The 24,344-nt window shown below is 36.9% G+C and overlaps 1 protein-coding gene, 1 long non-coding RNA gene and 1 pseudogene across 3 annotated transcripts; all 3 read right to left on the reverse strand.

Moving 5' to 3' along the window:
• Positions 1 to 8,745: 8,745 nt before the first annotated feature.
• LOC141846679 (uncharacterized) lies at positions 8,746 to 11,945 on the reverse strand. Its single transcript, XM_074734716.1, has 2 exons — positions 10,590 to 11,945; positions 8,746 to 9,324 (listed from the first exon to the last, which is right to left on the reverse strand). Exons 1-2 carry the CDS (start codon positions 11,943 to 11,945, stop codon positions 8,977 to 8,979), a joined length of 1,704 nt encoding a protein of 567 aa, XP_074590817.1. The 3' UTR covers positions 8,746 to 8,976.
• A 4,625-nt stretch (positions 11,946 to 16,570) lies between these two features.
• Positions 16,571 to 17,482, reverse strand: LOC141845825 (uncharacterized). Of its 2 annotated transcripts, none has more exons than XR_012603296.1 (4): positions 17,422 to 17,482; positions 17,237 to 17,344; positions 17,053 to 17,139; positions 16,571 to 16,786 (listed from the first exon to the last, which is right to left on the reverse strand). It is a non-coding gene; the product is annotated as an uncharacterized LOC141845825 (long non-coding RNA). The 2 variants fall into 2 exon arrangements; XR_012603295.1 differs by lacking the exon at positions 16,571 to 16,786 and adding an exon at positions 16,835 to 16,891.
• A 3,801-nt stretch (positions 17,483 to 21,283) lies between these two features.
• The window catches only part of LOC141845972 (beta-galactosidase 1-like), a 23,845-nt pseudogene continuing 20,784 nt past the window's right edge, over positions 21,284 to 24,344 (reverse strand).

Genomic DNA, 24,344 nt, shown 5'->3' on the forward strand with positions numbered 1-24,344 from the left:
TGTAGGATCGGGTTGGACCGGCTAGAGGGGGTGAATAGACGATTAAAAAGAATAACACTAACCTTTAAAAAAAAAAATTTGGTTGCAACTGGATCGTTGCTTCCAAGGCGGTTAATGCTCAATTAGAACTCCTTTAGGTGGAGAAGCATTTACAGTTGTAGCACAGAGACTTAGAGAGAAAATTATACAGATTGATTATCTAACTTCTAAAACTCTAAGTCTTATTTATAGCCCAAGAGAATAGATCTGGATCGTTGATCGTAGATGAACTTTCTCTTGGCTGTTGATCCGTTGATGCGATCCTAACCGTTGATCGGAGATAGGCTTTGATTGTAGCGGTTGATTAAATAAGGATAAACTTTATCTTTAATAAAAGATAAAGAGAATTATTCTTAATAAAAATTAAGTATTTATCTTTTATATGATAAAAGATAAATCTTAGCTTTTCTTTTTTTTTTTCAAAAGCCACTGTCCAAAAGTCTAAGTTTAAGTCTTCTACTCTGGCCAAAGTCAACAGTCAAAAGTCAATAGTTTGACTTTTATTGACTTTTTTATAGAATCGTTGGTTGGGTGATTTCTGGATAACCAAAGTTGGCTCACCCGAACCTGATTCCGGCCTTTCGCCTCTCGAGTGTGCTTCCTCCCGGCTTCTCGTCCCTCGGACGTCGCACACGTCCTTCTCGCTCCACCGGCGTACTCTTCCGTAGCTTCTGCATCCCTCGGATTGCACTGAGCCCGTCGGCTCACTTCCCCGTGCAACCCTTCTTGTCAGCTATGTCTTACGCTCGACTTTCTCCGTACCTAAGTTCCTGCACACTTAGCAGAGGGATTAGAACAACACAGGACCTAACTTAACCTGGTTGATCACATCAAAACTAACTGGGGCACCAACAATCTTCCCCTTTTTGATGTGCATCAACTTAGGTCCAGTTAGGGTTAAACTAAAAAATAAGGAAAACAAATAGAACTAAATAAATAGGTTAAGCATGAAAAAAATGTTTCATGTTAGAACTATAACCTCCCCTGAACCTCAGCCTACTCTTCCCCTTTGATCATAGCAAAAATGGGATATATAAAATTAGGGAAGGAAAGAAAAAATTTGTGTAAGTGCAATAGAAAGTCAAAAAAATTTAAAATTTTTTTCTAAGTGTTTAATTAATACACAGTAGATCACCTCTATCTTCATTGACCTTGGAGAGAGTCCAATAAATCAATACTTCAAGTTAAAGCCAGTCTGCTAATCGTGAGATCATATCTTGATAGTTCTAACATGTTTAATTTCAGGCCGGGCTTGGAGAAAGTCCAACAACCCAAACAAGAAATTAAACTTCGGTTCTAACCATATTAGCAAAAAGTGTTAGCTTTAATTATTTATAAGGGATTTTCAGGTCTCATCATCTTTTCATGCAAACAACAAATTATCTACATGACATGGTAATAAATGACATGACATAATTAATGTAACTAATCATGATAAATGATATGACATAACATAATTAATTCAACTAATCATGACAAATGAATGACATGACATAATTAAAGCAACTAATTATGACTATTTCCAGCCATAGTTATCGTAAATCTTATTTAATAAAATATGGTTAAGAATCTGATTTCAAAAATCAAAAATTTTTAATTAGATTAAGAAATAAATTTCCATATCTAATCACATATTTTATTTTAAAAAATATAATCTTTAATTAAGAGAATCTAATTAATTAGGAAATAAATTTTCTAATTTAAATTTCCTAACAAATTAAAAAATTCTATAATTAGAAATTTTAAATTAAATCTTAATATTTTTTTTAGAAATAAAATTTTAATTAAGAAAATCTAATTAATTAGGAAATAAATTTTCTAATACGAAATTTCCTAACCAATTAGGAAATTTCTATAATTAAAAATTCTAAATTAAATCATAAAATTTCCTAAATTAGATTTACGACTAACTACTACACGTAAAACCATTTTATGCATAGGCCTTGCACTATCAGGCTCTGATACCACTGTTGGGATCGTCCTAGTGCAATGCGCGTGTTTACACGTTTCACAAACGTGCGCAGCAGAAATAAATAAATAATTAAACTAATTATTAACACAACACACGCATGCATAATAGGAAATAACAACGTACAAGGAATGATAAAAAATTAAAATTTTTAGAATAATAAATTATTCTAAATGCGTACCTTATTGATGATGATGTTGAGCGGTGTTGGCATCAATTGAGTGGTCCTCGTCGAAGTCCCACCTCTACTGGTGATCCACATCAAGCTCTCGTCTAGACAGCTTCGGAAGTCACGAGTCGCATCATCGTTCTCGGTACTAGCCGATGATCGATGACGATCGAATCGAGAGAAGCCTTATTCCGAAAACCATGCAACAACGTTTGCCGCAATCATTCCAGGGTTTTCTAACTATCACCGAGAATCGTATTCACAGTGTAATTTTTTATGGTTAACCATTGACCGCCGATTTAGGACAAAACGATCGAAAAATGCTTTCCAGTGACAATGGAACAATTCTCCGAAAGCTTCATAAGCTCCTAGGAAAGATAACATACAATCGTCAAACGATCGAAATCGATTGACAGTGTCTTTTTCCCTTTCCAATGTTTACTATCCACTAATAATGATCAACAAGATCCAGATCTGGAAGCTACACTAGATTCCTACTGGATTGTTGGCATCGGTAACAAACTCTTCACAAGGAAGAAGAAGCACGAGAAAGAGGGCCGACTCTCTAGATTTCTCACTGCTGTTACTCACTGTCTGGAAGTAAAATCGACATCACTAGTGCTTAGGATTCTGGCGACGGTGGCAGCAGCCATCAGGTGGCGCTCCGACGGTGGCGACAGGCTCAGGCTCCAACTCATTGTGCTTCGGCGATCATCCACAAGAAGAGGACAGCAGCGGCGGTGGCAGAGCAGCCCATCGTGAAGAAAAGAAGAAGAGGAAGAGGGGAACGCCGCTAGGGTATCAGTCCTCATGTACCGTGGTCAGCTCCTCCGTCCACTGTCACCACGGCCGGCGACGTCGGGATCGCGAGAACGATTCTTGCGATCCTTGTGCACGGCAGGGAGAGTTGTGACGATGGAGAAGAGGAATCTAGGTTTTTCTCTAAACACTTGCTCACTGTTGAGCTCCTTTTAAACCCCGATCATCCCTTGTTTTTCGTCGACGACCACATGATTTCTAGGATGAAATCATGCAATTAGGGCAGAAGAACAGGGCTGATCGTGAGCGTGCAGTGGGGAGAAAAATAGGGCTGATCGTGAGCGCGCGGCGGGGAGAAAAACAGGGTTGAACCAGACTGGCTGAAAACCCTAATACTGTAGCAAACCGATACTGTAACAAATCAGATTTATTTTGGTTCACTTGGTTCATTAACCAAACAAATTCTGATTTGACTCAAACTAGTTTTGTTTGATTCATCTTCACAAGATGAAGCTTTTCATTGCACCCGTTCTACCAAAAATCTCTTCCATTATAAATCAAACCAAGTTAGTTTAATTTAGTTCAAAATCGAATCATTTGATTCACTAACCAAACGACCTCTGATTTGAACGAAATCAATTTTGTTCATTTCGTCTTCATAAGACGAATTCCATCATATTATCCTTTGTCTGGTCCAACCAGACTTTATTTCTCTCATTCTGAATATCTCATTCTCAAACTCGTTTTAAGTCCTTCAGAGAACTTGTAGTGCGTGTGACTCAATAGGTTCCTAGATTATGTTGATCATCCATAATTAACCATTAATTATAAAATAATCATGAGTGACACCTAGTAGTACATCATGATCCTCAATTGATCAAAAAATTAACGATTGATTCCAGAACATCTTCTAAACCCTTCAGCAGCTCCAATGAAACCTGTCTCGTTCCTTTCACCGTCTTATACCCTGGTTGGTTCAGGACATGGTCTATGTGTCAGTCCCTACTAGGACTGACTATGTCACACCTAGCCCAAGCTACTTTCTTGTCCTGTGGATTCAAGTTACTTGTACATGTGTCCAAGAGTACCATACTCTTGACATGTAATGCTTTAGCCAAAGACTTTTAGTAACAATCCTGATAAGCGACCGCAAGGTATACGTCTCTTTTTTCAAGGAGCGGTGAATCCTCTGTGAGCTATTCATACACCTTCGGGTACTTTGACTTATACCCAATCATCTAGCGTTCACACCTCCTCAGAGATGTTTGCTTAAGATGTTAAAGTATAAGCCTCCATGACCAAGGTGACTTGAATACCGCAAGTCAAAGAAAATTTACACTTAAGCTGCACTGAAATCTTTGTTAACATATATATATATATATATATATATATATATATATATATAAGGAAAATTTCCAAATCTAAATTTTTTTAATTTAATTAAAAAATAATTTTAAAATTTAATTTTCTTAATCATATTAGGAAATAATTTTCAAAATTAGATTTTCAAATAAATTTGAAAACTTTTATAAACGATAAAAATTTTTATATCAGATTAAAGAATAATTTCTTGATCTAAAATATCCTAACATATCCAAAATATAATTTTAGACAACCCATAACACATTAAATAAATATCTACAATATATGTTGAAACACGCGATGACTTTGATACCACTGTTGGATTTCAATATGCGTAATTTTAAAATTTATATTTCTCTAAACATGTAGCAGAAGCATAATAAAAATTTTATTACTAACTACGTATAACAACCACATAAAGTTATATACACATGCAAACATAATCATAGATAAGACATAAATAAATTTATACCTTTTGGATGGCGTGAAGTGGAAATGACATCAACTAGCAACCTTGAGCAAAGTTGTCTCTACTCGTATCCATGCAAAGATCTCCTCGAGATGACTTTCCTAAGTCACATATCGTGTCTCCGCTTTGATACTAGTCGAAGGGTGGAGACAAGTTATCCAATAAAGGACCTATGGTTCGATTTTGTATCCGACAGCTCGAGCCAATCTAGCGATACGAATCAGATTGAACGCAGGTGATCATACCACCGTTTGAATATCGTATGGTTCGTTATCAAGAAGGGCATCAAACCTAAATTCCATGGTTGCTCCAGTGACAACAATTGCCCTAGAACAATGGCCAAAACGTAAGAAGGAAACAATACCTTTTGGTGGAAAAGCAACTGTTGCTTCCCATCATGTTTTTTGTTTCCACCACCGGTTGTAGCTTCCTTTGGCACCGAGATGGCTGACCCTTGGAAGGACACTAATCCTAGGATGCTCAATGATTGGTGGGGAGCTTTGGATGACTTTCTTTGGCCAGCGGCAACAAGAACCACCAAGGGAGAGGTCAGAGGTGGCGACAACACAAAGAGGAGAAGGCTTTGTGTTTGTGTTTAGTGGCTATTCAAACAGTGGAGGAGGAGAGGGGGCTACAGTTTTAAACCTAACAACTAGGTTTTCAATCTTATAAAAAATCTTCATAAGAGTTATATTTATAAATCTCTAACAGATATGATTTGCTAACAAAAAACTGCATCCATTAAATCAAAATTCAAACTGCTAGACTTAAGTTTGGTTCATAGCCAAACCACATTAGTTCAAAATCAAATCACCTTTAATTTAAATCAAACTAATTTAGTTAATAATTAAACTAAAGAGGGTCCACTTTGTCTTCAAAAGATGTGGTCCATCCGCACTTCCTTTCTAGTAAAATATTTTTTATATTTTCCATTTGTCTGGTCCAATCAAACTCAATCTCTCTTGATTTGAGAATCCAATTGTTGCAGAAGAGAATTCAATTGTCAAACTCATTTTATATCTCTTGGAGAAACTCATAGTGCATGTGACCTTATAAGTTTCCAATTTATGTTGGTCGTCCATAATTAACCATTAATTATGGATCAATCATGAGTGACACCTAGGAGTACATCATCACCCCTAATTAATCAAAAAAATATAGTTGAATTCAGAAGCACTTTTGAACCCTTCAGCAACTACATTTGTTCGTGTGTCTGTTCTTTTCACTCATCTTATACCCGCTTAGTTCAGGATATAGTCTATGTGTCAGTCCCCACTAGACTGACTACGTCATACATAACCCAAGCTATAGTTCCTTGTCTTATGAATTCAAGTTACTCAAAATAAATATCCAAGAGGACCATCCTCTTGACATGCTTCTACTTTAACCAAAGACTTACAAGTAACAATCCTGACAAGTGGTTATATGGTATACATCTCCTAATTAAAGGAGTAGTGAATCCTCTATTGGCTATTAAAAGATTTTCGGACACTTCGGCTTATATCCAATCATTTCAGGTCCACATCTTCGTAGAGACGCTTGCTTAAGATGTTAAATATAAGTCTTCATGACCAAGATGACTTGAATACCTCAAGCCAAAAAAACTTACAATCGAGCTACAAAGAGATCTTCATATAAATTTATAGAACCACATGAAGTCTTATGGCAAATCACTTTCGATGAACTAGTTATCCTTAACCAGTATCCATATGTTAACTCTCAATATCCCAATGTTTCTAGCCAGTAAGGATCACCTGCTTAATAAAATATGAAGTCTAACATATGCTAGTCTCACAGAATTGATGATGTTCAGTCTCATCAATTCATCGACTAAGGAATATTTCAATATATATATATAATTACACATGTAGAGATACCCACTAATTATGATTCAATTATAATTTCTTTCATAATATGCATTGTATTTGGACCTTAGTAATTGAGTTTAAGATCAAATCCAATACATAGAAAATGTATACTCAAATAGTGATTTTATTTATCTAATAGATAATACAATATCTAAAGTGATTGTCTTAGAACACCTCTTAAATATAACAGAGGGGATATCTCAGCTTGATATTCATGTGAATCCTCATAGAAGGGTTATCTTTTCGTTAAGAGAGTTCATAATGGGTATGCTTCCCTAATAGTGGGGGCACTTTGCTAGAAATAAAGGGTTCATCTTGTGAGGGAGGAGTAGCCCCTAAGGGCAAAGTCTAAAATAACGAGTGTTGTTGTAGTACATTTAACATCGCTTGGGACACCAACCCATTAATCTTCTCTAGTGTCATAACTATTACTTCGTCACAACTTTTTTCTCCAGCGGAATCGTGATTGTCATTAATTCTTTCGGTGTTAACCATCATCATGTCCTAGCTCAGAGTTCTCACAAACGACTCCAATTTGTTCCGGCTAAATACCGTAGATAATCAAGTCACCGGTCAACGAACAGGCTGACGTGCATACTCCCTGGAGATAGTCATCGAAAGGGATGAAGGGATCTGAAAAGCACTTCAAAAGAGAGTTAGAATAGGGTCGGAGTGGATCTCGATAAGCCACTCCTACTTAAATTAGGGGTTTTGCTAGAGGAAGGAGATTAAGGACTTGAAAAAAATTAGAGTTTTATATGTGCATACCTGTGTCCATGGGTATGGATAGCCTTTTATAGAGTTATCAATGTATCAAATCTTCGAAACATTAACATCCGTTTAAGATATGTTCCGAAATACTTGCTACCATTTATGGTATACTCTATATACACATTCTAATTGTCTATGTCTTTTGGGATATTTTTTTATTTTTCGAGGGAAACAGCCTTAGGGTTTCATGATCTTACGTACGAACTGACTTTATGAACTTAACCTAGAAGCGGATAATGAAAGATTCAAGGTTTAGATGAGGTCGGCGTATGAGACCGGGTTGAGGTTGAGATGAGGTCGGTGCATAAGACTGGGCTGAGATCGAGCTCGAGACCCGAGGCTGAGATAAGGTCGGCGCTCGAGGCCAAGCAAAGCCCAAGTTTGGGATCCGAGGTTGAGATGAGGTTGGCGCTCGAGATCAAGGCATTTTTGAGGTTTATGTCCGAGACCTAGATGAAGCAGAGGTCGAGATCAAGACCCGAGACTTGAGGTTGAGATGAGATCGACTCGTGAGGCTGAGCAGAGGTCATGATCGAGACTTGAGATTTGAGACCGAGATGAGACTCAAGACTTAGGCCAAGATGAGATTAGCCCGTGAGGCCAAGCAAAGGTCGAGGTCGAGGTCGAGACTCGAGACTCTAGGCTAAGATGAGATCAACTCATGAGGCCGAACAGAGGTTAAGGTTGAGACCTGAGGTTTGAGGCCAAGATGAGACCCAAGACTTGAGGTCAAGATGAGATCGGCCCGTAAGACCAAGTAGAGATCGACACGTGAGGTCGAAGTCGCTGCTAGAGGATGAGGTTGTCAGCTTGCTATCCATAATTTTGATTGATAACCCCACACTCATTAGGATCTTGCGGGCCACGTGATCATTATAGGCTTCTGCCGTATCAATTTATAATATACTTTTTCAAATATATAATTAATTTTTATATTTATTTTATATAATTTATAATTAATTAGATGTAATATAAATGATTCATAATGTAATTCACATGACAAGAGTTACCCTTATTCATAACAGTTATCTTAGGGTTAGTTCTTCAGATCTCGATTTAACTCTCTTCCTCTTTTGGTGTTCTAAATGGTCCCGATATGTCTTATTCAAGCATTCTTCCCATGATTAGGGGACCACGCAGAAAATGCAAAAGCCATAATCCACACGATTTTACCATTTTCACCTTAATTTGATTTAAAATTTGCTTTCAATTTTTTAAAAGTTGTTAATAAATTAATATTCTAAGGTTTTTTATTGTTGAATTCATGAACCATAGGTCGATGCTCAGCCATTTCAGAACATGAAACACACAGGTCCATTCAATCCAACAAGGTCATGCAAACCAAGAACGGCTCACTGATACCAGCCCAACCTGACATTAGGAGAAAGCCGAATCCATGGTTCATATATCTGAGAACAAAAACAAAATCTTAAGCAATAGAACAAGCTCACTAGACATCCCGAGGCATATAAACCATCAAACCAACAATTTAATAACCAGCTCTGATGGGATTGATCTAAATTACATTTTCTTGTGCAAGTTGCACCAGCTCTCTCCTCTCCTCTGTCAGTTATGCCATCTGCTTTCCCTTCTTTGGCTTCATGGTCCTACTATTCTGACTCTTTGTGTGGATGCTAACCCATTTATAATCGCTCGGGATGTCGAATGGGTCGGTGTGGTCGATCACTTGAGAAGTGTTTGCTGATTTTGATCGATTTACAGATGTTTTGGTTGAAGAGGTGTTCCACCTTAGCCATGAGCTCTTATGGGTCTCAGCTTTGTGATTCTCCTCATCTTCGGGCACTGGCAAGAGTCTTGGGCTTGAGAGTGGTGTGAAAAACTGTTCAGACTGTGTTAGATAGGCAAACTTGGTGAATGTAACCACCACCCTCACAGTTGGTAAGATTGGAATGGCAACCTGCAGAAACAAAACCAAAATGAGAATTTACTTCCCCACTGAGGTGTTGAAAATAAGAGTATTTCACTACAAAAAAATGAATTTTTAGGGACAAATTTTGCGACGAATTCAAAAATGTTAGACTTTCTCATCTAAGCACAAAACTAGGTCACCACAGTATATTCAATATAGGTGCTTCTCGCATCAGAAGCAACCATAGTAGTTTCTTTCATAGCACGAATAAGACTAATGTGCCGTGGACCTTCAGAGTGCTTTTCGTTAAGGCCCTTTTCATAGCCGTTGGACCTGAGTGGAATAGATCTCGAACATTGATTGATCAACAGCCAAGATTAGTTCGAGAAGCACTGTAAAGGCCTGCTTCATTGTAAAGTTAAAATTGAGATTTGGCCAGCATTGACATGATAATTTTCAGAGAAGAGTATCTTACAACAAAAGTCAATACCTATTCAAATCAGGAATTCTTCAGTGACAACTAACATTGAGAAGGGATTTAAATGGAAGATTAAGGAGGATATAGGTTGACTGAATGCAGCACACTGCCTACAATCTTTACTCTATTCTTCCGAGCGCTACATTGTGACACCATGATTTACGCTGCCATAGGCAGCAGAACATCCAAATGATTCATCCTTCTATTGCACACATGCAATGCCTTAACTTGATTAGAGTTGATATCACAACTAAAGATTGAGATCTTTTCTATGAATTGAGATCATAAGATCCTACAATTTAATAAGAATATTTTAGAACTATATTTGATATTTATATTTTCTTATCTCTATTGTCTTTCAATAAATAGTGTTAATATGAATTTTTCAAATTTAACATTTCAATATCGAAGCATAATAAAATTATTCATATTGTAAATATATAAAAACAACAATGTAAATTTTTGACTTTAACTTCAACAAGATGAATGATAATTATGGATGGATGATGATAATGAAAGAATCTTTCTATCTAAACTCAATAAGAATCCCATATTATTGAAAGCTTTCTATAGCAAACAAAATATTAGTCACAGTAAATGACAATCAAATCTAATTAAATATGAATATATTCAATTTAATGTTGTGGGTAGGCACACAATTGGATTGTAGGAGTGTGCCTAAAAATTTAAACTCAATCAACTGTAAGCAAAAAATATTCAACTGGATTGTAGGTCTGCCTTAAAATTTTAAACTCAATAAACGGCAAGCAGTAAAGAGATTATCCTGCAGGTTGGCATCATATGGAATCGGTGAAGATGCAAGATCTATGTTTACCTTAACCGGAAAAGTTCCGGGGGGAAATTTAGTGGTCAGCAGCTCCCGGAGGCGACGCACTGCCTTCACTTTGTTAGCAAGGATATCCAGCAATGGCATCAGTTCCTCCAGCTTCAGTGGGAAGTCTTCAGTCAGCCACACAACCGGCAGCAAACTCTTCACCATCTCCTTCTCCTTCTTCCTCCCAACCCTCACCCTTGCTGGTCTCGCCCACTCCTTGTCCTCTTCCCGCAGCCGCACGTCCACACTCCTCCTCCTGGCCGTCTGTCCGAGTTCTTCCCTCTCCCGAACCCTCGGCTCATAGCAGCTGTGCCGCGGAGGCATATCTGGGATCTCCGCCACCAAGAAGCCCTCATCGTCATCCTCATGGAGGTCGAGGGGCACAACGAGATTTTGTCCGTCATCACCGTCATTCTCGCCCTCTTCTGCACAAGCCTTCATTGTCTTGAAGCTGAAGACGACATTGTGGATCTCGTAAACCCTGGCCTTCCACTCACCGACCATCTCGATCTTCTCACGCCTTCGCCAGTTGGTCCTGCTGACCAACTGCGCAGCCGTGATGTCGAGGCCTGGACGATAGGCGCTAGCATCAGCGACAATGTCGGCTTCGTCGGCAGCCGGAGCAGCCGCTTCGGCGCCCTCAAACGCATCGCGCACCTCCCTCCGGCCTCGGTGCAGCACGAGGAGGGAGCCCGGGGGAACGGTGGAGCCCGTACCGGTGCCGAGGAAAAGGAAGGACTGGTCAGAACGACGGACACGGAGGCCGTCGAAACCGGCGAGAGAGGTGTCGGCACGGAGGTCGGTTGCCCGCTTCCAGATGCGGTAGGTGTCGGAGGGCGCAACGCGGGGAAGAAAAGGGAGAAGCGGACTCTCGAAGTGGAACTCCAGCTCCAGATAGAAGTCCGAAACACGGCGGAGCGCTACGAGTAGCGGCGGAAGGCGGCGGCGGAACTTGGCCCACGCAGATCTCCGGTGCTGACGGAGAAGCATCAGCGCAAGGCGGCGTCTCCGGAGGCAGAGCGCCTCTTGCAGCGCCGTCCACCCGGCTGCGTTCTGGAGTGACGGATCCGCGCCGGCGTTCGCGAGCGCAGCCACCGCAGAGGTGCGGTCCAGACGGACCGCCAGGTGGAGGGCCGTGTCGCGGCGAGGCACATCCCGGCGATCCAGAACGGAGGCGATCTCCGCGGCGAGGCGCTCCTCGCGGGCGGAGTCGGCCTCCGTGCGTATCTCCGACGGGTGCGCGAGGCGGGGGAGCGACGTGAGCAGGCGACCCAGAGCGACCGAGTCGCCCATCGCCACTGCGTAGTGCACCGGACTATGCGCGAACTCTTCCGCTCTCAACCTCTCTTCCTCCATGGCCGAAGAGACTTTCACTGTAGGAAAAGCAACTGAGGGTAGGGAGAGGGGGAGACTATAAAATGGTTCCTATAATCTCACTCCTTCCCTTCTTCTTTTACCCACTGCTTTACTCATTTAAATGTCACTCCTTTCCTTTTTTTTCTATTTATTACCCACTTCTTTACTCGCTCGCCTGGTACTCCTCCGCGCAGTCGAGGTGACTTTATTGGGTTCTGGAGAAACCCAGCTGATAACTGTCTCCCTCTTTTTTTTTCTTTTTTGACTTTTCTTTTTAATTTTGCTTTTGATTTCAATTTTATTAATTTTTTAAAGTAAATCCACAAAATAAATAGAGGAACTGATGGGTCAAACTCGAGTCGAGGACAACGAGCTCGTTTGGTCTTAGACTACTATGTAAACAGGCTCTCCTCGACAAAACTTGAGGGACCGTCCAAATGCCAAATACTATCAAAGGTGATAAATTTGAGTATTTTTTATTTAGAGCACGATCGGAAAGAGACAAAGGCAATTTTTAATGCTGGAAAGTTGTGCGAGCCCTATTCTCCTAGGACCAATATGTTCTTATCTTTGTAATCTTAGCCTCTTTGGGGCGGTTTGAGTATCCTCATTTACCTAGACCCCCGGGACATAGGTGAGTTGGTTACGACGCAGCAGACTTGCAGAAGAAGGCAAGAGTTCGAATCTTGGCGAAGTCAGGCAATACCCTCCTGCGTCGTAACCAACTGTACTTTCTCGATTTACCTTCTCACAGATGGTCGTGGGACCGACCGTGTGGGGCCGCTAAGGTGGCGGATCCACCTTTTTTACAGAAGAGTATCCTCATTTAACTTCCGGAGGGTATAGCTGAGTTGATTACGATGGAACAGACTTACAAAAGATGATAAGGGTTTGAATCTCGATAAAGCCGAACAATACCCTCTTCCGTCATGACCAACTGCAGTTTCTCGATTTACCTCTTCACAGATGATCATGGGGCCGACCGTGTGGGGCCACTGGGGTGGCGGATTCCACTTTTTTACAGAAAAGTATCCTCATTTAGGACATAGCTGAGTTGGTTATAACGAAACAATACTCTTCTGTGTCATGACCAACTGTAGTTTCTCGATTTACCTCCTCACAGATGGTTATGAGACCGATTGTGTGGGCCCGCTAGGGTGGCAAATTCCACCTTCCAGAAGAATATCCTCATTTAGACTTGAAGAGTATCCTCATTTAATTTGCCTTCGGGACATAGTTGAATTGGTTACAATGGAGCAGAGTTGTTGAATTAGACAAGGATCGAATTTCAACGAAGCCGAGGCAATGCCCTCCTCCGTTGTGGTCAACTGCAGTTTCTCGATTTACCTCCTCACAGATGGTCGTGGGGCTGACCGTGTGGGGCCGCTAGGATGGTGGATTCCACCTTTTGTTGAAAAGCATCCTCATTTAAGTAGTTCCCAGAATATAATTGAGTTAGTTATGATGGAGCAGACTTATTGAAATGGATAAGGGTCGAATCTTGGCGAAGCCAAGACAATGTCATCCTCCGTCGTGATCAACTACAACTTCTCAATTTATCTACTTATAGATGGTTGTGAGATCGACCGTGTGAGATATCTAGGATGGTAGATTTTCACTATCCTCATTTAAAACTTCTACAATGATTAATTTGCTAAAAAAATAAACAAAGACAAAAATATAAATTATAAAAAAACTGAAATGTAAATAACAAGAGAATAGTGAGAAGAGCAACTCAAACCTGATGTTTTAAATGGTTTAACAATCTTTAATTCCGTATAACCTTTTAAATCCATAATTTTTTTTCCTTTTTAAAACTCTTTATAGTGAAAAAAAAATCTCTTAATAGTCTTCTTCATAAGAGAAATAGTTAGCACAAAGAATAATTATAACAAGAGTAAAAGATGGAGGGGAGACAAATGATTTTAACAAAGAATTAACATTTTGAGTTAACTAATTTAAAAACTCCAAGATCCTACATACATCCTTCGATTGAGTCTTCAGTTACTCTTCAAAATATATGTTATGTTCTATCTCAATCGATTGATTTATATCTCAGTTCAATTGATCTTTCTTACACAATTACTTTACTCGTTACTTTAGTCGACTGCTTGCTTGTTGCCATCAATCAATTAATCCTTGTCAAACAATCCTTATCGAAGCTTTTGGATTTTGCCATAGGAATAATTTATTGGGATGGTTGATATTAACATAGGGGTGAATAGCTATTTGCTTCATTTCAATCTATTGTTCTCATGTGTTTGTTTACAAAGAGTTAGAGCACAGAGGAAATATAAACAAATTAACATAAATAATACTAGCACAACAAATTAATTTTTATATGGTTTGAAACTTCAGATTCCTGCTCCACGGTCTAACGTCCTAGCATTAGCACTACTATACTTTCTCTTACTAGACACCTTCCAGAGCTGAAGAAACCTTTTACATACTTATTCTTACAAGTAACACAAACAAGAATACAAAGATACACTAACAAATACGGACAATGCAAATGAAACAACTTTACAATAGTAAATCTTTATTTTGATCATTTTTTATTATTTTTATTGTCTCCTGAAGGTTTAGAATGCTGCAACACTTCCCCTCAAAACCTTCAAGAATCAACGTACGAAATCCTCCACTAAGCCCTATTTTATAGGCTTAAATTCATGGTTGGAATCCGTCTAACAGTCGATTACTTGTCACCATCTGTCGATTGCTCCACTTTTGATTCGAACATTGTTCTTCTCTGTTAGCCTAATGGCTCAATTCACTTCGGCAAACAGTTGATTACTTCTCTTCATTAGTTGATTGATGACAATTAGTCGAGTTGCTCAGTCAAATTTCAAATGTTTTGTTTGCTCTAATAGTATCAGTAGGCGAGTACACTACTCAACTGATGTAACAATCAACTGCTATCACCTAACAATTGATTGTTCATACTATAAACCCACTCAGACCTTGCACTTGTGGTTTAAGATTCATCAATTGATTGCTATTTTCATAGTAGTTGATTGATACCTCCATTTCAACCTTATCAAAGTTGAATTCTTACTTTGCCTAATATCTGGTTAGCCTCAATCTATCATGACTTTTGTTATCTAGCATTCGATCAACTTAATTTGTTGAGACTTCTTTTGCCTAACATTTGATCGATAATGACATATTGAGACTTCACCGTTATCAAACATCTAATCCTCCTTGATTTGTTTGGACTTCTTGTCTTATGCCTAACATCCAATCAACTTTGACTCATCAAGATTTCATCATTGTTAAACATTTGATTCTTTTTTATTTGTGTAGACTTTTTATCTTATGCCTAACATCCGATCCTCTATGACTTATTAAGATTTCACTTTTCATGCCTAATATCCGATCCTCCATGACTTGTCAAGATTTCACTTTTCGTGCCTAACATCCAATCTTTCATGACCTGTTAGGACTTTTCTCATTATCATCTAGATAACCTTGATCCAAGCCATTGAGGACAAATTGACCCTACCTCATCAAGTCAAATAGCTCTGAGCTCCATGTGCATTAGGTCACTTCATTGCACCTAAACTCATTTCCCCAATAATGAGACTTTATATTTAGTGTTTGATTTTAATTATTTCCTCTATTCTCATTATATCTCACACATTTATTTTCTTCACTTTGCACTTGTGTTCTCAATCTCCACTTTCTTTTAACCTCTTGGTTCATAGTCTTGAGAAGATTACTTTATGTTGGTCAGTTTTTAGTTTGTTCACGCTTAGAAATGCTAGCTCGACAATTGATTGGAGATGAGTTGTAGTATTGTATCTTTTTTACTATTTCATGTATTCATGTCATTGTTGTTATTGTCATTGGTATTTTTATTCAAGTATGTTATTTTACTATTGTATGTGACATTATTCAGCTTAGGTTTTTAGATTTATATGAATAAAATAAAGACTCTAATACTATTTTAGTGATTTGAATTTTCCTTTTGTGTTATCTTGTGGTTGTGATGTAACAATTGATGTTGTAACAAGTCAAGAGCTTGTTCCTTATATGGGAACTAAGCTTAAGATGTTGACAAATCACTACTAGAAAAATGTTAATAGACAACGCGGAAAAAGCGTTGTCTTTGTGGGTTAAAAAGCGTTGTAAGAGGCCCTGTTGTAAAAGGGGTCCCTCAACGACAACGCTTTTTAAGCGTTGTCTTTGTTAACATCGACAACACCTTCGCAACGCATAAAAAGCGTTGTAAATATTACAACGCTTTTTGCGACGCTTTAAAAACGTTGTTTTTAATAGGTATGACAACACATTTTACAACGGTTAAAAAGCGTTGTAATTTTGTTACAAATTGCTTGGGGTTTGCAACGTTTTTAAAAGCGTTGTCTTTTGATTTTTTTTAGCAGTAAATAAGAAATAATATATTTTGTAAATACAAAACCATTGACTACAAAATTTACTAAATCACATACAAAACATACAACTTATATTTACACAAAAAACATTCTTACAGCAGGTTCATAACACAAATTCATAACATACAGCAGGTCGATAACATACAACTTATACAAGTTCATAACACAAATTCAAGTTACAACTTCCAACATAGAAGCTCCATAACAGCAGCAGGTCCATAACAAAGGTTTCAACGCAACAATACTTTCCTCCAACAGCAGCAGAAATATCATTACAACAGAATATCCTCCAACAGCAGCAGAAATATCATTACAACAGAATATCCTCCAACAGCAACAGAATATCATCACAACATTAGCAGCACCAAGTAACAGCAAGTGCATCACCAAGTATGGACACAACATTAGCATCACCAAGTATCAGCAGCAGAAATAGAACAGGTCCATCTGCCAAATACGAGCCTGCCAAAAGATAATACTAATTTATCCAAAATATGGGCACAACAGCAGCAGATTTATACACAATGAACAACGGATATCAGCATTCCATACCTACTCATAAACAACAACAGCAGAAATAATCACAAACAGTAGAATTATACACAATGAACTATGGAGATCAGCATTCCATACACAACAACAGCAGCAGAATTAATCACAAACAAATATATATATTATAAATAAATGGAATTATGGAGATCAGCATTCCATACCTACTCATAAATATGATCTTGTATACAGTCTGCCACCTCTGAACGCACCTCATCAATTTCTGCCCGAGTGTACTCAGCTGCCTTAAACTATGAACACACATATAGATTAAGTTAATTGGAAAAACAATCAACACTGACTTTGCAAAATGATAAATGGTTTATTTGAAGTGATTTGAACAAGTACTATTGATCGTAGTCCATCTCTTTCAATAGTTTCAATTTCTACAATAATCTGTCTCATAAATCTCATCACATAATAACCACATTGTTTCCCATCTGGTTGTCGAGGTGTCTGTGGTAATTGGACTCCACTATCAGTTAAAAGACAAATACACACATCAAGACCATATCAAACATAATTACACATACCTGTAGTATTTCTCACACTGGTTTTTTCCGACCTTTCCTTCCCTTGTTTGAATTAAACAATCTCAAGGCCCTACATACGTTAATAAAACATGATATATTAGTGTTTTAACATGTGAATGATATATTAGTCTTGTAAGACACGCATACTATAACAATACAACATACGTAATGATCTAGGGACACTTGCTGACAAAGTCAGTTTCCTTTTTTGTTGGTGGTCAATCTTCCTTCGAGGCTTCTAATAATTGAAGATGTTAACAAGTTAAATAGGTTGAATAATAAAATATGTTTGATACATTCAAATATGGCCTATAAGATCACACATACCTCATCTTTCATCACTATCAAGTCTTATAATATATAATTGGATCATTTCCTAACAACTAAAGCTTTATAATAAGTAGTTACCCAATCAAATTACAACAAGAACATGGAAGCTATCTCTAGGTTAGAACGTTTTGCAAAAATGTTATAGGCAAAGGTTTATTAAAATTTATGGCTTTGTACACATCAGTCATATTTATACTATCGCCAAAGTTTCAAGCAGCTAGAACATGATAACAGACAATTTCTGTCACAAAAATACTAATGACTAAGTTATCGAAGGAAAGTATCAAATCAAGTGAAGTCAAAATGAGCAAAACATTGCAACAAAATTTGAACTACCGAGTAATTAAAGAAAGGTGCATTGAAACCAATAATTACAAAATTGCCTTGTACCCTTACCTGACTATAAATGAATCTTGTTAATGTTTGGCATCCGACAACCTTTATGTCATCTTGCTTCTTGCTATCCAGAAGCTCAACAATAACATTCAACAGGCTGACAGCAAAATATGCACTGCCACAAAAGTCGCATCATAAGGAATACACAATGCTGCGCGTTAATCAATTCAGAAGCATGTACCATACAAGGTGCCAAAGTATACCAATAGAACATCAAAAATATTAAGATGGCTCAAAAAGGGGATTGCTATTTTGTAGACCTGTATAAAAACCCTCATGATAAATATTAAACTGATATAATTCCTAAATACAAATGCTGGATCATTACTAAAGTAAGACCTATCTTTTTCTCTGATGTTTCAATTATCTCACATCCATTGTGTGTAGTGATGTAAAAAAATAAATAAGTTAAATTAAATTTTCAAAAAATAATGGCAACTACTAACAAAAGGTGTATGAACAGAAAAAACAGACATACTTAACTTATCCAAGTTTTCTTATGAATACATATCATATTATTAATTTACAATTTTACAAAGAAATTCATACAAATTCAAATAAAAATATTTATTTGGAAACAAAGTTTGTGGTCAATAAGATAGAAAAGAGCACAATGGTTTGAATCATTATTGAAGCTACTATAAAAGAGATAATAAGCTTTTCTGAGAAACAAAAACATTATAACTTAGATTGAGCAGACAAATGTTGTCACAACTTACATTTGTTCTTTACATATGTAAAGCAATTTGTTATAGACTTCAGTAATAATCTTTACAAAGTTGATATGCCCATTTCGCAATTCCTTGTGACCTCTTTGTTCAAGATACTTTGCAATCTATCAAGGAAAGGTCAGATTCAGTAAATATTCAAATTCTTCAAACTGTTAGGAATCAGAAACTTGATTTTGTACCAAATGTACCAACCTTTGGGATCCGAAGTGGATTCTTAGCAGCATATTCACATAACTTCATGATTTTCCTTTCATTAGGAAGACCATCCTGCAAATGAAAAGTATCTAGCCATATATTCTTGTGAAAATTATTAAGAACATGAATGCAAATAAAAAGTTAAAGCATCTGGAGAAATTGTCTCATCTGTCAAAATTCAAAATCAATGAAGTGCAGTACCTCATCTCATTTCATGTAGAATGTTCACCAGAGTTCCTAGATAGATGAATGTATGTAAAGGTTATGATACAAACCTTAGCATATTATGACACTATGATTCATATTGGCCTAGGCAACCCAAATTTCTGGTAGATTCTAAATTGTAATCTAATGAACTTACAGACCATTCCTATGTTCTCTCGCCATTCCTTACTATCTCATTCATGACAACCTTGACTCAAAGGGATAAGCTTGCATAATTGCATTCTCCTAGATATGTTGAGATTCACTAAATATACTTTTCTCATATCATTCCAATTAATCTAATTTTCAATTATATGAAAGCCCTTACAAGCGTAAATAGCTTTTTCTTTGTTGTGATTGCCGTCCATCTTATGAAAATAACTATTATATAAAAAGATAGACACCTTAATGGAACAGCAAACGGAATTAGGTTTACAAACATGGAAATGGACTCGTAATATTTAACATTTCAAGAATCACACAACATGCACATAGAGAAATGAAAGCAGATGCAACAACAGAATCGAAACGAATCTCACTCAATTACACCGAAACAAACCAACGAGATCATGAGAATAGCAAACTTTTCAAATGAACGCTTACGAGATTTTTGGGGAAGACTTCAGCTAGCAATTTCTTGTACCGTTTCACAGGGCGCTGAGAGCTAGGGTTCAACGCCGGGCAACAAACGCACATGTTTCCACACGCTGGGATAATGTTTTTCGAGATGAGCCCCATCGCAGGTCAAGAACAGATGGAGAAAAGTAAATGTAGATCCTTCCTCGAGGCAGCACCAAGATCGTTCGTTCACGATCTTCACCAGTTGGAGAAGCCAAATGTAAGCTTTTGGCGAAAAAATCGCACAAATGAAATCAACAGAAAATCATGAGGAGGTCACCGTACGCACTGGAGGAGCACGGGCCTAGAGGAGCACCGCCCTAGAGAGGAGCACGGGCCTGAAGGAGGACCGGAGGCGGCTTCCGTTCTATCTTCGTCTTCGCCTCTTCACAGCGGCGCGAAGAGGAGCACAAAAGGGGGCGGGTGAAGAGGGCAGGCACGAGAGGGGGCGGGAGAGGCACGAAAATGGAGCGCGCGGGAGAAGACGAGCTAGAGGTGCGAGCGGGAGGGACGAAACTGGGGCGAGAGAAGAGAAGAAGAGGTGTACGCACGAAGGAAATCGCGGACTCGCCCGATAAAAAACCTGGATATAAACCCTCTAAACCCTCAACGACAACGGTCAACGACAATACTTTTTAAAAGCATTGTCTTTGGTAAAAAAACTCGCTAAAAGACAACGTTTTCGACAACGATTTTTTAAAAGTGTTGTGGTTGACCCAAAATCAACACTAATAGACAACGCTTTCTGAACAAACGTTGTCTTTTGGTTTTCAAAGACAACGGTTTTGACTAAAAACGTTGTAAATTGAAAAACCACAACGCTTTTGCTAAAAACCGTTGTCTTTGGGGCGTTGTCTATTAACATTTTTCTAGTAGTGAGAAAAGATGGTGATATAGTGTAAATTTCTAAGGTTGGAAAATGATGCAATGATAGACAACCATCTAACTATTTCATATATATTAAATAAAATCCACTAGTTAATGGTCCAACATTGAAATAGGTGAAATAATCTTAACGACTCATGATAACCATTGCACTTAAACAATTTAATCCAATCGAGATGAATTATGGGATAACAACATGCACTCAATCACTAAAATATAAGATTCCATTGTTGACTAATTATCAAGCCCTTCCTCAAGACAAAGGATGTGCATTGACTTGTCTAAGTCAATGACATACCTTTAATTTGCTAAGTTCTCAATTAATATATATAGTTATGTATAACACATCCATATATTATTCACTGAGTGCAGGCGACGACATTTAGCTTAGACATCCATCTCAAATTTAGTAATAAGAAATTTTATTCAAGGAATTCAATATGGTTGGACAATGTACAATAGGAGTCCGAATTTAGCATCCTCATATTGAAAAACATAGAAAATTAAACACCTAATCGACATCTTGCTTGCACCACTGCTCTTTTGGTAAGGTTACTGCATCCGCTAAATTTAAATGCACTCTTTGTAACATCGGTTAAGCATCGAGCTTGGGAACACATGCCTGCAATCACAAAAATTTGATCATATATTACTTAATTTTGTGGTTATATTCATATTATAATTATGTTATTACTAAAATATCTCTTAACTTTACGTTATTAACAAGGCATCCAGACCATCACAATATCCTTCCGCAAATAAGCCTCAAAATATACTCGCAACAGACACTTTTTGAAGACTTATTTTGGATATATCTCCTCCAAAATCTTCAAATAAGATCAATGTATTGGGCCCTTTTGTAGTGAAGTATCTGGGAACATGATACCTGTTTGAAATTGTGCTCTTAGGATCAATGTAAAATTATTGCATAAGAAGAGATACATCCCGAATTAATATCCACATAATCATATCAATATTAACTGAAAAAATATAATGAGAAACAAGAAAATTAAATAAATTCTCAAGTGTCTGATAATTTAAGATGTAATATTTTTAGAAACCAATGCGATTATACTTTTACCTTATCTAGAAACTCACTAAAATATAATCATTTAGTTTAATTCTTTTCATATTCTATTGCGTAGCCTTAGGGAGCGATGAATACAATATTTGACATGATCAAATTTTAGATATCTCAAATGTAGTAGTAGTTGGTACTTAAGAAAACTTGTCTAACAATTGAATGTTCCTTCTACTAAAGTTTACTATTCTACAAACCTATAAGAGATCCATAATGAAATTTTACGGAAAAAAATATGACTTCCAACCATAATTTCACAAAATTTAAATGCAATATAGAACTTAAGTATCCAAAATTACAAGGATCGAGGCACTTACCATCTTTGAGAAGGCTTTCCACAATCAGTTCTACATCTATTTGAGTCATACTCTTGTCTATAATCACAAGGTTCACATCCTTTATCATCAGCAATGAAGGATGGCCAATATCGGCCAATGCTCTGTCCATTCACCCAAGCATACCCTTTCCCCATCCCTTGTAAATCGAGTACCAAAGTATCATTTCCCTCAGGAACCTCAAATAGAGTCTGGGATAATAAAAAAACAACTAGTTCATAATTGTAATGAAAAAAATGTTAAAAAATTAAGTATATGACTATAGTGGTTCGACAAAGACAATTTAATATCACAATATGAATTTGTGTTTCTAATAGAAAGACCAAAAGTTTCTTACCTTATACCATGTCAACGGTCTATTAATAGGTAGATGACCAGAAAACCACTTGATACTCTGTTGTTTTGATGGCAAGTAAATTTTCTTGTCCTCTCCATCCAACCCAATCTTAGAACAATTTTAGCATGATTTTAAGAATTTTTGTAACATACAATACAATATTTAAATGAATATTCTAAAATATGTACTTGATGATACCTTATATGTCCATGTGTTTGATGTCAAGTTGATTGTCGCATTTCCATATCCAATAAGTGTGACTGGACCACCATCGATTCCGACCCTTTGTAAATCAAAATATGCTCCATAATTCTAACCAGTGCAACAAACACAATATAATATTGTTAGCAAAGTTTTAATTCCAAAAATTAATTGGAAGAGAAATAAAATAAATAAGATTAATGGTCTTAAAATCATGCATTTTCCATTAAAACAAAGATATTGTAATACCAATATAAGGAACTTTGTAAAAAGTAATATTGAGATACAAATTTTATCTTAAAATACATTAGTCTAAGAGATACAAGGAAAAACTTTTGTGCTTAGTGTCTTGAGAGAAAGAAAAATAGTAGAATATTTTTTTCTCTTACATCTCAATTTATGATCTTTCAAATATGTTCATAACATTTTTAATTTTCATGCTATACTATTTTGATTCTCAATTTCCTCAATTGTTGGATGTATGATCACAATTGTTTAAAGAAAGAGAAATTTTCATCTTTTCATATATTTTGGCAAAAAATTAAAAATATATCTTGTTAAAGAAGAAAAAAATGATATGGAATAATAACATGTTTAATATAAGGAAATACAAACCGCAAGTCCATTTGTAGCACTAAGAAGGGATATGTAATTGTGCCCTTTTCGCATTTTTGTTGTCAGCTCAAATTCAAACTCATACTTTCCATTCACAGCATATTGAGATCCTGGTTGATAAACTTCATTAAATTCATTTCTAAATTTTTCACCCTAACTAATAATCATAAATAATTTGAAAAATAAATTGCATCACTTTATTGATCTAAAATTTAGACAATCTAGAAATAATGGTCAATTAGATTCAATAATTAGGCAGTAAAGATATAGATGGAACATCAATGATGGAGGTTATTAGTAGAACACCATATAACATTAAGAATAAAATAGGAAAAAGTGATCACCTATAAAGTGCTTGTTAACAAAAGCATGAATAATGTGCCCTTTTGTGTTAACATGAAGCTTCATTTTCTTACTCCAATATTGGTGGAATTTGCTCAAATCAATGCTGTAACATGTGGAAGAATAAATCATAGTTAAGTCGCCTACAATGGCTAAGAAAGGGGAAAAATCAAAAGTGAGTTCTTTGTTCTCTTTTGCATGACTAAATTATCATTGTTTTGAAATCTATGTGGAAACTTACCAAAATTGATTTAATTGATGTAAAAGCCAATTACCTAGTCATGTACCATAGGTAATCACTAGTATCACCAGTAGTCATGATCTGCTCTAATAGAGAGTTGTTAGAGAATGATCCCTTTTCATGAAGAGTATCCTTGATATTCTCAGGTCGCCATTGCCAATTGAAAATTGTTTCAATAGGCGTGGTGACTACCAAATTAGTTGGAGCATTCACCTGTTTTCATGAAGAGTTAACTTTAAGAATAAAAATCTAATTATCTCTCAGCATCGAAAGAGGTGACTAAGTTTGATTTATTTACCAATAATAATTTCACTTTTCATGAATTTCGTTGCTATATTGTGTTACAAATGTTGAATGTATCATAAATTATGAACATGTTAGCTTTCCAAAAGATGCCTAAATTTTACCTTTG

Source organism: Curcuma longa, chromosome 15, assembly GCF_044706935.1.
Source record: "Curcuma longa cultivar G26 ecotype Majalengka, Jawa Barat chromosome 15, ITB_CL_G26_1.1, whole genome shotgun sequence".
NCBI classification, from domain to species: Eukaryota; Viridiplantae; Streptophyta; class Magnoliopsida; order Zingiberales; family Zingiberaceae; genus Curcuma; species Curcuma longa.